General features: G+C 39.0%; 1 protein-coding gene across 3 annotated transcripts in view; it reads left to right on the forward strand.

Annotated features, from left to right (window-relative positions):
* Positions 1-7827: 7827 nt before the first annotated feature.
* The window catches only part of AHI1 (Abelson helper integration site 1), a 105177-nt gene continuing 98578 nt past the window's right edge, over positions 7828-14426 (forward strand). For 2 of the 3 annotated variants that reach the window (XM_067466586.1, XM_067466589.1), the window contains exons 1-3: positions 7828-7904; positions 12302-12371; positions 13399-13520. In XM_067466586.1, coding sequence (XP_067322687.1) covers positions 12356-12371; positions 13399-13520 — 138 coding nt within the window. In that variant the 5' untranslated portion in view covers positions 7828-7904; positions 12302-12355. Of the gene's footprint in view, positions 7909-12301; positions 12372-13398; positions 13521-14426 lie in introns of all 3 variants that reach the window. The other variant, XM_067466587.1, reaches the window with a different exon arrangement.

Below are 14426 nucleotides of genomic sequence, written 5' to 3' on the forward strand. Positions count from 1 at the left end.
AAGCCTTGGGCTTTCCTTATCTGCACTGACTACTTAAGTTGATATGAGGTGCAATCAGCCCTATGGCTCTTAAAATCTACACAGGGTTGATTTGGATTAAACTAACTCTGGGGAAACCTGAATCCTGAAGCAGGATTCAGGTTGTCCCTAAGTTAGGGACTGTGCAGATAGCTGGGACAATTCCTCAGTGGAACCAGCTGCAGCTGTCTGAACAGCCATCATGCTCCCTGTGCTCAGGCAGCCGACAGACATGGATGTCTCTCCCCGTCCTCTTCCCCTATATTGTGGCTGTCCCAAGCTGCATCTTGACTATTTATGTTGCTGGGTTGCTGTGAGTTTTCCGGGCTGTATCGCCATGTTCCAGAAACATTATCTCCTGACATTTCACCTACAACTATGGCAGGAATCCTTAGAAGTTGTGAGATTTACTTTGAAGTCAGAGATCCAGCAGCCTTCTGCCAGGCATCAGTCCTTACAATGGAAGCTAGGAGGAGGATCTTGAAGGGTCTCTCTTGCGGTTTTTCAAAGAGGGAGGGAGCACTGTCCTAGAGAATAAGGCTGTGAAGAACAATATCAATTTCTGTAAATCAGAAAAAATGGATTCTGCTGTTGCATGAATCACCTGAAGAACTGAGCATAATGGTAGCTGGAATATCTAAATAGGACCGAACAACGATTGAGATCTGGGGTAGGAATTCTGTGGCATTCTAGATTTTGCTGGACTACAGTGCAGAATTCCAGTTCAACAACATGTAGAATACCAAATCTAGCAAATATTTAAACTTCCACTTTATGTCTATTTTTGTTTGTGTATTTTAATGTGTATTTTGCGGAAATATGTTTCAAACTTAATATGTGTATTGTACAGAGTATTTTTAAATGATTATGTGTTTTGATTATGTGTTTTAGCAATGGTGCTACCCGCCTTGAGCTGTGAGGAGAAGCAGGAAGAAATAAAATTATTATTATTATTATTATTATTATTATTATTAAATATATACCACATCCATGATGTTCTAAGGTTTTTGGTAGCAGAACTGTTAGTAGCGCTGTATTTCCCCTACTTTCTAATATGTACAGTCTGTTGTCTCTTCTTTATCTTCAATATACCTTTGAGTATCTATGTGTCAAAGCAAACATTGACATTAATTGCAAACAAATTAAGCTTACAATTGTTCTTTGTTTGTTTCTTTCCTTTTTTTCTTTTTTTGCATTGCGTGAATTAGTTCACACAAATGCTCTCCACCCATCTGCCACTGGGCCAGCCCATGTCTGATATATGCAGATTATATTATAATGTATAGTATAAAAACATTTATTGGGGCTCCACGAGAAACTTTTGCTTCAAAAGGGGCTCCATGGCTGAAAAGGTTTGAGAACCTCTGCATTAAAGAATATAATGCTCAGTAAAGTAGAAGGCAATAGAAAGACCACATTTTAGATGGAGTGACTCAGTCAAGAAAGCCATGGACTCAAGTTTGGAAGGCCTGAGTTTGGAAGGCCTGGAGTTCTCTCTTTCATAAATAAATATAAATTGAAGATGACTTGATGCCAAATAACAGCAAACAGAAGTATAACGAAGTCTACCAAGTAAATTTTAATATAAAGAATTCTAAGAAGCTGGAAAACTTTTGATAACAGTAGTGTTTTATTTCTTCTACATGAGATGCTAAATCATGAAGGAAATCAGCAAAAACAGATTTACAACTTATCTGCAAATGGCTCCAGGGATTTTATGTTATAAATATGATTACAAGTTGTCTGTTTTTCATTTGGGGTTTATTTTCTGCTCCAAATTCTACTGATGTTCCTGCCACCTCCAGTCCTACAGGAGCTGAGTTACTTTTTCTCTTTTTGAAAGGAGTCTTCGACTTCTTTCTGAGATTCTGAAATGCCTTGTACTAAATCCTCAGGTGAAAAAGTACACATGTTAAATTACTAAAGGGAGGAAAAATCCCAAAAGTTTGATTTTGCAACATTGCTAATATAAAATATGTGATAAATCCACAAGGGATCTTAAATATTCTTGGAACAGAAAACTACTTCAGTATCATCAGCCAGGATAGCAAAATGGTAGAAAACCCCTGACTGACAACAAGAGTCAGTAACCTATTATCCTGAGGCCCAGCATGGTTCTCACATCCACCACCCACTGGTGCTGAACACATATCCACATGACATGTGATATGCACCCTATAGACTCATGTATAAATCTAGATATGTTAATCAAAATTGTGCCTTAACTCTTATAAGAAAAAGTAACCATTCCCTTCTCTGAATAGAGTGGTGAAAGGCAAGACCTTGGTCTATCCCAGGAAAATGTAAAAGGAGCACTAACCCTCTCTACTCTGTACTGTGGCACTGTTTCTGGACTTCGTGAATGGCTTGATTGGGAAATGACGGAGGCAGTTGAGGGAAGACTGGTGCTCTCCCCTCTCTAAGAAATAACTCTTGAGTTATTTACAGGACATAAAAAAATCTACAGTTTTCACCCCAAAACCTGCCCTCAACTGATACATGAGGTTGACTTATACATGAAGTACCATATATACTCATGTATGAGTGGGCTGGTCCATGAGGTTACGAAGAGTCGGAAATGACTGAACGAATGAACAACAACTATATACATATACATATACGTATACGTATATATATATATATATATAGTCCGGAAAGCAAGGTTACAAGGCACATAGCTCTCATGGGGAATTTTCTCAGGGGCAGTTAGTTGGTATCACTGCCGTGTAGCAGGATGCCAGTGGAAGTGAACGTGCTGTAATAAGCGCAGCTAAATGCTAAGGCCATGAACGTCGCTGCGATTTATCACAAAATCATTTCAGTTTATGGAGAGTACGTAATGTCAAGACAGCATATGACAAAATGGGTATGGAATATATTGTGAGACCATGAAGAAACTTCGCAGAGCCATCCAAAACAAACGTCGTGGGATGCTGACAGCGAGAGTTTATCTCCTTCATGACAATGAGCGTCCACACATCGCTCATGCAACACAAGAGTTGTTCATTTGGTTGGGATGTTTTAAGCCCCTCACACAACCCTGATTTCCCACCCAGTGACTATCATCTGTTCACTAAATTGAAGTAACACCTTGGTGGAAAACACCTTTCTGATGATGATGATGATGAGGTGAAAATTGAAGTGACAAACTGGCTGAAAAAGGCAGAGGGAAACTTCTATGACACATGCATCAAAAACTCATCCCACAGATGACAAAATGTATTGAACTGGATGGTGATTATGTGGAAAAATAATGTAATACCTATGCTACAATCCATATAAGTTTTATTAAATTATATTTGTATTTTTAAAAAATCTTGTAACTTTGCTTTCTGCATAACAACTCATATAAGGTCAGTGCATTGCATACTGTATTTCCGCTACATATTACATAATAAATATGTCATTTATTGCATTATACAATATAATTTTCTGAGCTAATTCCAATCCAATAAGCCTTTATTGGCATATGCATAGCAAAAAGGTATAAAATACAGTACAAACCACAGAAAAGGGAACTTCACATTTCCTACACATTCAGTTCACAGACTTTGTTCAGGAATCTTGCCACTAAAAGGCAACAGTTAAAATCTTGACAATTTTAAAAACAAAATTACTTTGTCTGGATCACTGAGATAATTACAGAATTGTGAATAGAACCAGTGTATATGTAATAGAATTTTACTATTCATGTGCAAAAACTCATGGAGATGTGATTGCAAAGACCAGCAGAAAGTATGAAATGCTCTTTAAAATGGTTTCAGGAAAAATCTCAAAATTAATTTTTTGATATAAAAATCAATGAATGTATATAACTTCATTGCCACCTAGAGGACTGTTTGTAAATTACGGATACTTCTACACTGAGATTTCATCTACATTTCCTCTTCTTTTTCCTCAACGTGTGCCCCGCTTGATAACAGGGACTGCTTTACTGGTTTTTGTATTATACATTTCCTGTACATTATAATGCAGGTAACAGCATTTTCTTTTCTTTTTTAAGTCCATCATCATTATTTTCAAAATATGTGCCACATTTGGAGCTATTAAATATGTAACAAAATTTGAAAAGTTTTCTGTTTCTAGTTTGAAAATGTTATTTCGTGTTTAACTGTGCAATACTTACTTTAAAAGTAGTTGTTATACTCTAGAAACTTCATTTTTCTACTTGCCACAAACTATGTTGAATTGGTTGAGATTATTCAGATATTAATCAGGTAACTCATGGAAAAACTATAGCAAAATGTGCTGCAGGATGTCCCACAAAACCAAAGTTTTTGCAGTTTAATAAACTTTTTCTATTTTTTATGATAGAATCAATTAGGAAATGACATTTATAATATAGGAACAAAAATTGTGTTACATAGTGTTATCCATCTTAAACATAGATCTCATTCAAACTGCCATATAATGCATATTGACTGTATTACATGAATCTACACTGACCATTATAATACAGTTTTAAACTTCATTATATGCCAGTGTAAATGGGTCCACAGTTATCTAAAACCCAAAGTATGTGTATGTGAGAAGGATCTTCAACAATAATTAATGCAAATTTCCTCATGGGGGAGAGGGGATTCAAATGAATTTAATTTGGAAAATGACTAAAAAGCATAAAAGACCACCCCACATAACTTGAGTTATGTTTAAGTCTAATATCTACTACTGATAAATATTTTTAAAGTTTGGTGTAAAAAGATTAATTTAAACATAATTAAAAATACCTTTAAAGGGTTCCAGACATGTTCAGAAATATGAAAATTACAAAGAAATAAAAATGATATGTCGCTATTTTCTTGTATATGAATGGTTTAGTCACCAAAATATATTAGCAATTTAAAATATAAAACCAATACAAATTTATTTATTTATTTATTTAATTGTGTCATCAGCAACCATACCATTGTGTTACAATTCTAACAGAACAAAACAATACAAATTGTTCTGACCAATACAAATAAGTTCAAATAGAAGAATCTGACCAGCAATGTATCAAAATTCACTACGTTTAATCTGTTGTTCATTCGTTCAGTCGTCTCCGACTCTTCGTGACCTCATGGACCAGCCCACGCCAGAGCTCCCTGTCGGCCGTTACCACCCCCAGCTCCTTCAAGGTCAGTCCAGTCACTTCAAGGATACCATCCATCCATCTTGCCCTTGGTCGGCCCCTCTTCCTTTTGCCTTCCACTTTCCCCAGCATAATTGTCTTCTCTAGGCTTTCCTGTCTCCTCATGATGTGGCCAAAGTACTTCAACTCTGTCTCTAGTATCTTTCCCTCCAGTGAGCAGTCGGGCTTTATTTCCTGGAGGATGGACTGGTTGGATCTTCTCGCAGTCCAAGGCACTCTCAGCACTTTCCTCCAACACCACAGCTCAAAAGCATCAATCTTCCTTCGCTCAGCCTTCCCCAAGGTCCAGCTCTCACATCCGTAGGTGACTACAGGGAATACGTTTAATCTAGGAAGTTTTAAATTTGAGCTGTGTGTAATGTAGTTGCCTTGTAATTGAATAGGGTTCATTTATCTACAATGCAATAAATTAGAAACTCTGGAACTCCCTTCCTAAAGAAGTTAGAATGGCTCCTTCACTACTATCATTAAGGAATCAAGTAAAAACTTCCCTGTGAAACCAGGAGAACAATAGTACTGAAAATGCCAGATCTATCGTGTGCAATGTTTGAACTGCAATGGACCTGACTACAACCTAAATGAATTGATACCAGATGGGGTTTTTAATGTATTGAATGTTTAATTGCATTTTTGTTAGTCATTAATGTCCATTTTTATCATTTTATTAGATATGGCTATGCTTATGATGGTTTTGCCTACTTTTATTGCATGCTATGTTGTTGCTTTTTGTATGTAGTTTGCCGCTTTGATTTCTGAGCTGGGAAAAAAGCAGGAGAGAAATAAATAAACAAGAAACTGATTGTTTTACTGACACAAAAAGACAGTATGTCACAGCAAACGAGATCTATATGCTGGATTTCGTATCACAAAATCACAAGTCAAACATTTCCCAAGTGTCTAGGACTGTGTGATGTATTTTCAAATGATGTGCGCTGATCCATCATAAGGTGGCCTTTTACAGTTGACAGATTGTCATTTTGTCGATGTTTATTTTTTCCAAATGCTGGCTGAGATCTTTTGGCAAGGCACCCACTGGGACCACCTGTACTGGTCTTTGCAGTTCAATTAGGAGCCCCCGGTGGCGCAGTGGGTTAAACCCCTTGTGCCAGCAGGACTGAAGACCAACAGGTCGCAGGTTCGAATCTGGGAAGAGGCGGATGAGCTCCCTCTATCAGCTCCAGCTCCTCATGTGGGGACATGAGAGAAGCTTCCCACAAGGATGATAAAAACATCAAATCATCCAGGCGTCCCCTGGGAAACGTCCTTGCAGATGGCCAATTCTCTCACACCAGAAGCGACTTGCAGTTTCTCAAGTCACCCCTTACATGACCAAAAAAAAAAGTTTGATTTTGAGTCTTGACAGCGTTTTTCCTGTTGTTTTTCCTCAATGTGACTGTCACCTGGTATGGCAACATCAATAATCCAGACTTTTTTCTTTTCCACAATTGTGATGTCTTGAGTGTTATGTTCCAAAACTTTGTCAGTCTGGATTCGAAAGTCCTACAGTATTTTTGCATGTTCATTTTCCATGACCTAAGAAACTTATTATTATTATTATTATTATTATTAGAAACCAATTAATTGGACTGACCCTAGGGACTGACACAGGAACAGCAGAACAGTAGAGTTTCCTAAATTTAGGGTGCATTTGTTTATTTATATCCATCCCGCTTTATCTCTCCATATAAAGATAAAGCTGACATTAATTAAGTCTAGTTGTGTTCAACTCTGAGGGTTGGTGCTCATCTCCATTTTTAAGCCGAAGTGCTGGCGTTGTCCGTAGCCGCCTCCTAGGTCATGTGGCCAGCATGACTGCCTGGAACACTGTTATTTTCCTGCAGAAGCAGTACCTATTGATCTACTCACATTTGCATGTTTTCGAACTGCTAGGTTGACAGAAGCTGGGCCTAACAGCAGGAGCTCACCCCACTCCCCAGATTCAAACCGCTAATCTTTTGGTCAGCAAGTTCAGCAGCTCAGTGGTTTAACCCGCTGCACCACCAGGGGGCTTTGATCAGAGGTTCAAATCAAAAACATTACAACTTCAAATATATCAAAATAAAACAGTATATTATATATTATTAGTAAAGGTAAAGGTAGTCCCCTGACATTAAGTCCAGTCATGTCTGACTCTGGGGTGTGGTGCTCATCTCCATTTCTAAGCCAGTGTTGTCCGTAGACACCTCCAAGGTCATGTGGCGGCATGACTGCATGGAACGCAGTCATATATATATATATATAGATAGATAATATTATATTATTATATAATATAATTTTATATATATATATATATATATATTAGTAGTAGTAGTAATTATATTTAATATATTAGTATTACTATATTAGAGTATTATATATTATTATATTGTATTATTAGTAGCATTATATTGTATGACATCTATTGCATCTACACTGTATAGAATTAATGCGGTTTGAGACCCCTTGAATTGTCATCGCTGGAGGCAATGGAAGCCTGGGATTTGGAGTTTGGTGAGTAACCAACCCTGCTTGAGAGGGAAAGGCTAGAGATCTCCCCGGCTTCCACAGCGCGCTTAAAAGTCCTGCCAAACCCATTCATTCTGCATCTCGAAGGCGGAGGGAGAGGAAATCCTCCTGTAGTCTTATCCCGTTGAGGCTGAGTGAGCGCCAGGGCGCATGCTCGCCCTGTCCTGCTATCACGTGCCCTCCCCGCCGTCGCCTAGCAGCCGCTCGTCCCGCCCCCTTCCTCTTCGAGGTCCCCGGCGCGCGCTCAGCGGTAGGTAGGCGATGACTTGATTGGCATGTTCTGAGGGAGGGGAGGGGGGATGAGGGCGAGGCGAGGGGGCTTTGCCGTTCCCCTCCTAAAAGGTGCCCGTTATTCCCTTTCTTCCCTCAGAAGAAAAGTCTCAGTTGGAGGGCCTTCTCGCGTCCCTATGGCGAGCTTTTGTTTCCCACCCTTCCCATTTGGAGTTTAACCCAAAATGACTGTGTGTTGGGGAGGGGGGAGGGGTGAATCCGTAATTGAGAAAAACCAACAACCATAAAGCCTCCTGTGAAGGCAGCGAAAGCCTCAAATCTCAGGCTTTCTCTTTGGGGCCTCATCCCAGCCTGGATACAGTCAACACTTGCCAAGTGGAGTGAATTCGCTCTATGTTCAAAATACTTCAGCAGGGGGTGCTAGAGCCCTTTGGAAAGAGCATTAGGAAGAGGCCAAGGGTGTGCTTTAGTTTTTATGTTTTTCCTCTCTGGGATGAATTAAACCCATGGAGAGGTAGTGAGGTATGAGCTGCCTTGCCTCAGTCCCACAGAATGCTGGGGTTTGTAGTGTGTGTAGCTCTCTGACAGAAGGATGAAGGTGAAGCAACAAAGCCCAGGGCTCTAGAGCAGTAACCAACCCTCTTTGAAACTTGGGCAAACTTGGGCCCTCCAGAGGTTTTGGACTCCAACTCCCACAATTCCTAACAACCTCAGGCCCCTTCCTTCCCCCATCCTCAAAACATCTGAGGGGGTGGCAAACTCTGGAGGGCCCAAGTTTATCCATAACATTGAGCCAAATGATGTCAAACAGATACGTGGGTTCAATGAAAAGTAATGCCTCCCCCTTCGTAACTTCTCAACAGTACTGCTCTCAACCCCATCACTATTGCAAACACGGTTAATGGGGATGAGAGACAGGGCCTTCTCAGCAGTGCCCCCCCCCAGAGGGAATGCCCTCCCTAGAGATATCAGATTGGCCACTTCCCTCTCGTCTTTTAGAAAGAAAATCAAGACCTGGTTATGGGACCAAGCATTTGATCAGTGAGCAGCAAGTGGAAGAAGATCACATAACTTATGGCAATGAATTGACGCGGACTTGTTTTTGAATTTTGATTTTAATGGATGTGTCTTAATTAATTGTTTTAATTTTTAAAAATTTGATTGTACTGTGGTTGTTTTTATGATGCTAGCATCGGATGATGCTTTTGTTAGGCCGCCCTGAGTCCCCCTTCGGGGGGAGAAGGGCGGGGTATAAATATAGGAAATAAATAAATATGCGGCAGGTGCTGGCTTGTTCAGTAGACTCTCCTCTACAGTCCCATTTTGACAGGAAGCCTTAGCATTGAATGCTTGTGTTGTTATAATGTGAAGTATGGAACCCTGTGCAGACGATCGGCCAGTGCGACTTAAGCAACGTGCAGTCATTGAATTCTTGACAGCAGAAGGTGTCACCCTAAAGGAGATTCATCAGAGAATGCGAGCTGTTTATGGTGATTGTGTTGATGTGAGTACTGTAAGTCGTTGGATGAGAAAGTTTAAAGATGCTGTGGTGGGAACATCTGACTTGCATGACAGACAAAGAGTTGGACGTCCTGTGATAGCAACCACCGAGCTTCACAAGCAAAAGGTTGACAGATTGATTCAGGATGATCGTCGTATCACTCAGAGAGAAATTTCAAGCATAATCGGCATTTCACAAGAACGTGTGGGTCACATTATTGCTTTGCTTGGCTATCGGAAGATCTGTGCATGATGGGTATCCACGATGTAGACTTGAAAATTCAGAGACTGGATCTCACCACCATACAACATCCTCCATACAGTCCAGATTTAGCACCGTCAGATTTCCATCTGTTCCTGATAATGAAAGAAGATCTGCGGGGGCATCAATTTGCTTCTGATAAAGACATAGAGAGAATTGTGAGATGTGGGTTGCGGATACAGAGTGTCGACTTCTTCCGTGATGGCTTCAGAAAACTTGTTCATCATTGGCAGAAATGTATCCAATTGTCTGGTGATTATGTGGCAAAATGAATAGCAGTAGTTAAAGAGCACATTCTAAGGATTATTTCTGCGTTTGATTTATGAAAATATTCCCATCCAAACCCAAGTTATGAAGGTGGAGGCATTACTTTTCATTCAACCCTCGTACAATTCTTGCAGTGTGGCTACATTAACAACATTATATCCCACGTTTTCTCTCTAAAAGGAGACAAAGTGGCTTGCATAGCATAGGCATCACCCACTGTTTTGTTATCAATCTCTGCCTTGTGTGTGGTGTATTTGAATTTCAAACATTAGTAACCTTTATTTATATCCCACCCCCTCTCCACAAGGACTCGGGGGGGGGGGGGGAGTTTGCAACAGAATCAAGTTACAATACATACATAAATAAAAGCCAAAAAAGTCAAAACATAATAAATAACCAATAATCATAAACAAAAATCTTGAAAAATGATAAACACGCAGGTTAAGAATTATACTGGGTTTAAAAACATACTGCACCGTGGAGGCAAAACCAGTTTAAAGCCAATAGGTATTGACAAGGCTTAAAGACCACCATCATAATGAATAGTCAACCGTTTTCGAAAGCCAGCTTCCAATTCCAGATTTTTAGTTCTTTCCTGAAGTTAGCTAGAGTGGTCACCTGTATGATTTCTTTAGGGCAGTGGTTCTCAAGATGTTTTGCCCTTCAATTCACAGAAATCCTAACAGCTGGTAAACTGGCTGGGATTTCTGGGAGTTGTAGGCCAGAACACCTGGGGACCCACATTGTTGTGAATCACTGCTTTAGGGAGAGCATTCCAAAGGCAGGGGGGCACCACCGAGAAGGCCCTTTCTCTCATTCCCACCCGCCATGCTTGTGAGGGTGGCGGAACTGTGAGAAAGGCCCCTTGAAGGACCTTAAAGCCCGAGGTGGTTCATAAGGGGAAATGCAGTCACACAGATAGGCTAGACCGAAACCCTAAAAACATTGCCAGAATGTTTTTAGTTAAGATGGTTGCTTAAAAAAATAGAGATTATTTGTAATGAAATGTAACACATCATTGATAAGTTTAAGTTTGTTGTTGTTGTTGTTGTTGTTGTTGTTGTTGTTTTGATTACTGGCTGTTTCATTTTTTCCCATGAAACTTTTCCTCTTATAAAACTAAAAAACAAAACAAAAACCCAATTCTTTATGGTCTAGAACCCTTTGAACTTCATGAAAATCATCATATTTTGACAAGCAACCTGAAGCCACACACACAAATGGCCCAAAAAGCAATGCAGTAGACCCTTAATTAACAGGAACTCAAGAAAACAGCAATAAAATTAACTAAAATTACATTAACTTATGTTTGTCTTGGAGCCTGCGGTGATGCAGCAGGTTAAACGGCTGAGCTGCTGAACTTGCTGACCAAAATGTCGGCGGTTTGAATCCAGGGAGTGAGGTGAGCTCCCACTCTTAGTCCCAGCTTCTGTCAACCTAGCACTCCATGCAGTCATGCCGGCCACATGACCTAGGAGAAACCTACAGACAACATCAGCTCTTTGGCTTAGAAAAGGAGATGAGCACCACCCCCTAGAGTAGGACACAAATAGACTTAATGTCAAGGGGAAACCTTTACCTTTTATGTTTGTCTTTATTTGTCTTTATTTTCTTTTAATTACTATATTCCAATATTAATATCACATCAATACAAAGTTTCTGGTATAGTATGGAGTATAGTACTATGCTCATATTTAGGAGTAATTCTCAAGCAACAAGAAACTAAATGTATCCAGCACCAATCCCCATGGGTGCCAGTTAACTTAAAGTCTACTGTATTTTGGACTTCATGGTTCTATTTATGGAAGTTTGCTATACATAATGTATAATACTGACAACCCTGCATCAAGTGGATTCAGCAAGGCTTAGTTTTGTGCAGAAGAGGGTTGAACTGTAAATTAAAAATAGAGTTCTTATATAGGACGAAGCCCTATTGTAGGCAAACCTCCTGGTTGTTGCCTATTTCATTAGGTTTGTCTCTGAGAAGCAGATATTGGCATACTTATGCCATATAATAGCCTGCTTTATTGTGTTCTTTTGTTAGCTATACATCATGATGGGCCTACTATTCAATACATGAGTCCATCCAGCTATTCATTGGGTCTTGGGTGAAGATGGTTTCTGAGTATAGAAAACACCGGATTCGGAATCGAGGAGTTGAAAAAGGCCGACTAGGTGATAATTGTTTGGGTACTCCTTCCATCCCTCTTTGAAGATAAGGACAACGTGATGATGCTTCTGAGTAGAACCTAATGATGAAGCAGTATGATCAGAATTGATAAACCTATGATAGCTTTCTGCATCACATTTTATAATTTGTCTTTAATTGTCATTTAGAAATGGTCTCAATTAGTAATACCCTGTAATATGTTTGGCTTTTTGTGCAGAATGAAGAACCCGGATGAATACAAGTGCCGTATGTTGAATTACATTTGAGAGACATGAAAATGCCAGCAGGTACAAACATTTGCATACCATATAAAATATTACAATATCATTAAATAGTTGCCATAGTATTGTGAGTATATCAGGATAATCATCGGTTGTTATTTTTATGAGTTCAAAGAAGTGTTTTTAATTCTGATTAATTTTTTTCATGAATGAATGCTTGGGCCATGGTTGAGATACAGTAGTCTTGCTTATCCAACATAAACGGGCCGGCAGAACATTGGATAAATGAAAATGTAGGATAATACAGAGTCCCCTACTGCTCCCTGTCTGACACGGTGCTAGACACCTGGAATAATGACAACAAGGACTCAAAGGGTTAAGGCAAGGCAACGCCGCCAGGTTAGAGAAGCCCAACAGGAAGTTCCTGGAGGAGCATGGAAATCACAGAGGGAAGGGGGGAAGACACTTCCACTTCTGTTCCTGCCTCTTTTTCCCCTTTCTGCCCTCCTCCTCTTCCTTGTCTTGCTTTTTTCACTTATTGGGAATGGAGAGAGAGTTGGGGAGCACTCCTTTAATTGAAGGGGAAATGCTGGAAGCAAAGGGGGCATGAGATAAGAGCGTAAGATAATATTTAAATGAAAGATTTTCATGTGTCCCCATATAATTTTTATTACAATATATGTATGTTTCTGTATCTTTTATAAGTTGTTTTAATCTCCAGTTTGCTAGTATAACTGAATTACTGTGTTGTGAAATGATCAATGTTTTAAAAAGTGTGTCACCAACATGCTCAGATCTACATGGTACTATGCTGACAAATGCTGCAACGGTGAAATTGTGAAGATAGAATTCTCAGGGCATTACTGTTATGTCTGCTACAATATCTTTTTTTCCTGTGCAAAAATAGCACTAGAGATCCATAAACATGTCCCTCCTCCACATTGAGGACTGTCTTCTGAAAACAGGGTGTTTGCCCAGGCTTTTTGTACAGCATGGAATTGTTCCTCTTGTATTACTTATGTACAACATTTTGAGAGACAGTTTTCTTTCTTGAACTAGCTGAAGTTATCACATTCTTACTTAATTTTTCCAGAGGAGAGTGAGGCCAAGGCAAAGACCAAGGTCCGCTTTGAAGAAATATTCAGGAGCCATGTTGGCCTAACAGATAAAAAGAAATTAAAAGAGAAGCAACAAAGTATTCCAGATAATATTGTGGTGAGTTTGATGGGCTCTCTTTGTACACAGTTCTGAAATGCAAACTACTTTTTTGTTTCAATGTGAAAGTATTTGAAATGTTGTAAAGAAAATTTGTTCCTTTCTAAGCAGAAAGATTGATAGTCATACAGTTTTACAGATATTCCCTACCAACACCATTTCCATTTTGGATTTTGAAAACTACAACCTTTTTATGTTTCAGATTTGATATTGCTGTCTTTGTCATTACTGCTGGCATGCTGTAATTAGTAGAGGTAGGGTAGTGATTGTACTGTTTTATCATTTCCTTTATAGAACACAGTTTTTTAAATTTATTTTTCTGTAATAAAATATTTCTACCCTGCCCTACAGGCTAAGACCCAAAAGGAGCTTACAAATAAAATAGAACAGGTTAAATCTGTTAAAGAATAATAAAATCAATTTTAATTAAACAAAAGCATCAAATATAATAACAGTATTAGAAAAGACTCGAGAAATATTAGAAAAATTCATAACCTTTTTATTCAGACAGTCTTTTAAAGATTTGGGTTTTTAAGATCTAGTCAGGGAGTGCTGTGGTTTTTAACTTATGAATATATTTTAATGGATTATATCTGAATTTTTTTAGTGCTGTTTGTGTTTAATTCTGTTTTAATGTTTGTATATTTGTATATTTCAAATTGTATACTAATGCTTTTATGTCAAGCCATTTTGAGCCACTTTTGGGGAGATAAAGCGGGGTATAAATATAACAACAACAACAACAACAACAACAACAACAGAAATCAATGAGGCTGTGATGAATGGCCAAGTTTTCATCTTGCCTAAGTGAAATAAGTGTTAGAACCTATTGGATCTCCAGAGATTGGGTGCCAAGATTGAGAGCCCCTTCTTCCATGTCCTCATACTATATACTACATTTAGTGT

Source organism: Anolis sagrei, chromosome 1, assembly GCF_037176765.1.
Source record: "Anolis sagrei isolate rAnoSag1 chromosome 1, rAnoSag1.mat, whole genome shotgun sequence".
In the NCBI taxonomy this organism is placed as follows: Eukaryota; Metazoa; Chordata; class Lepidosauria; order Squamata; family Dactyloidae; genus Anolis; species Anolis sagrei.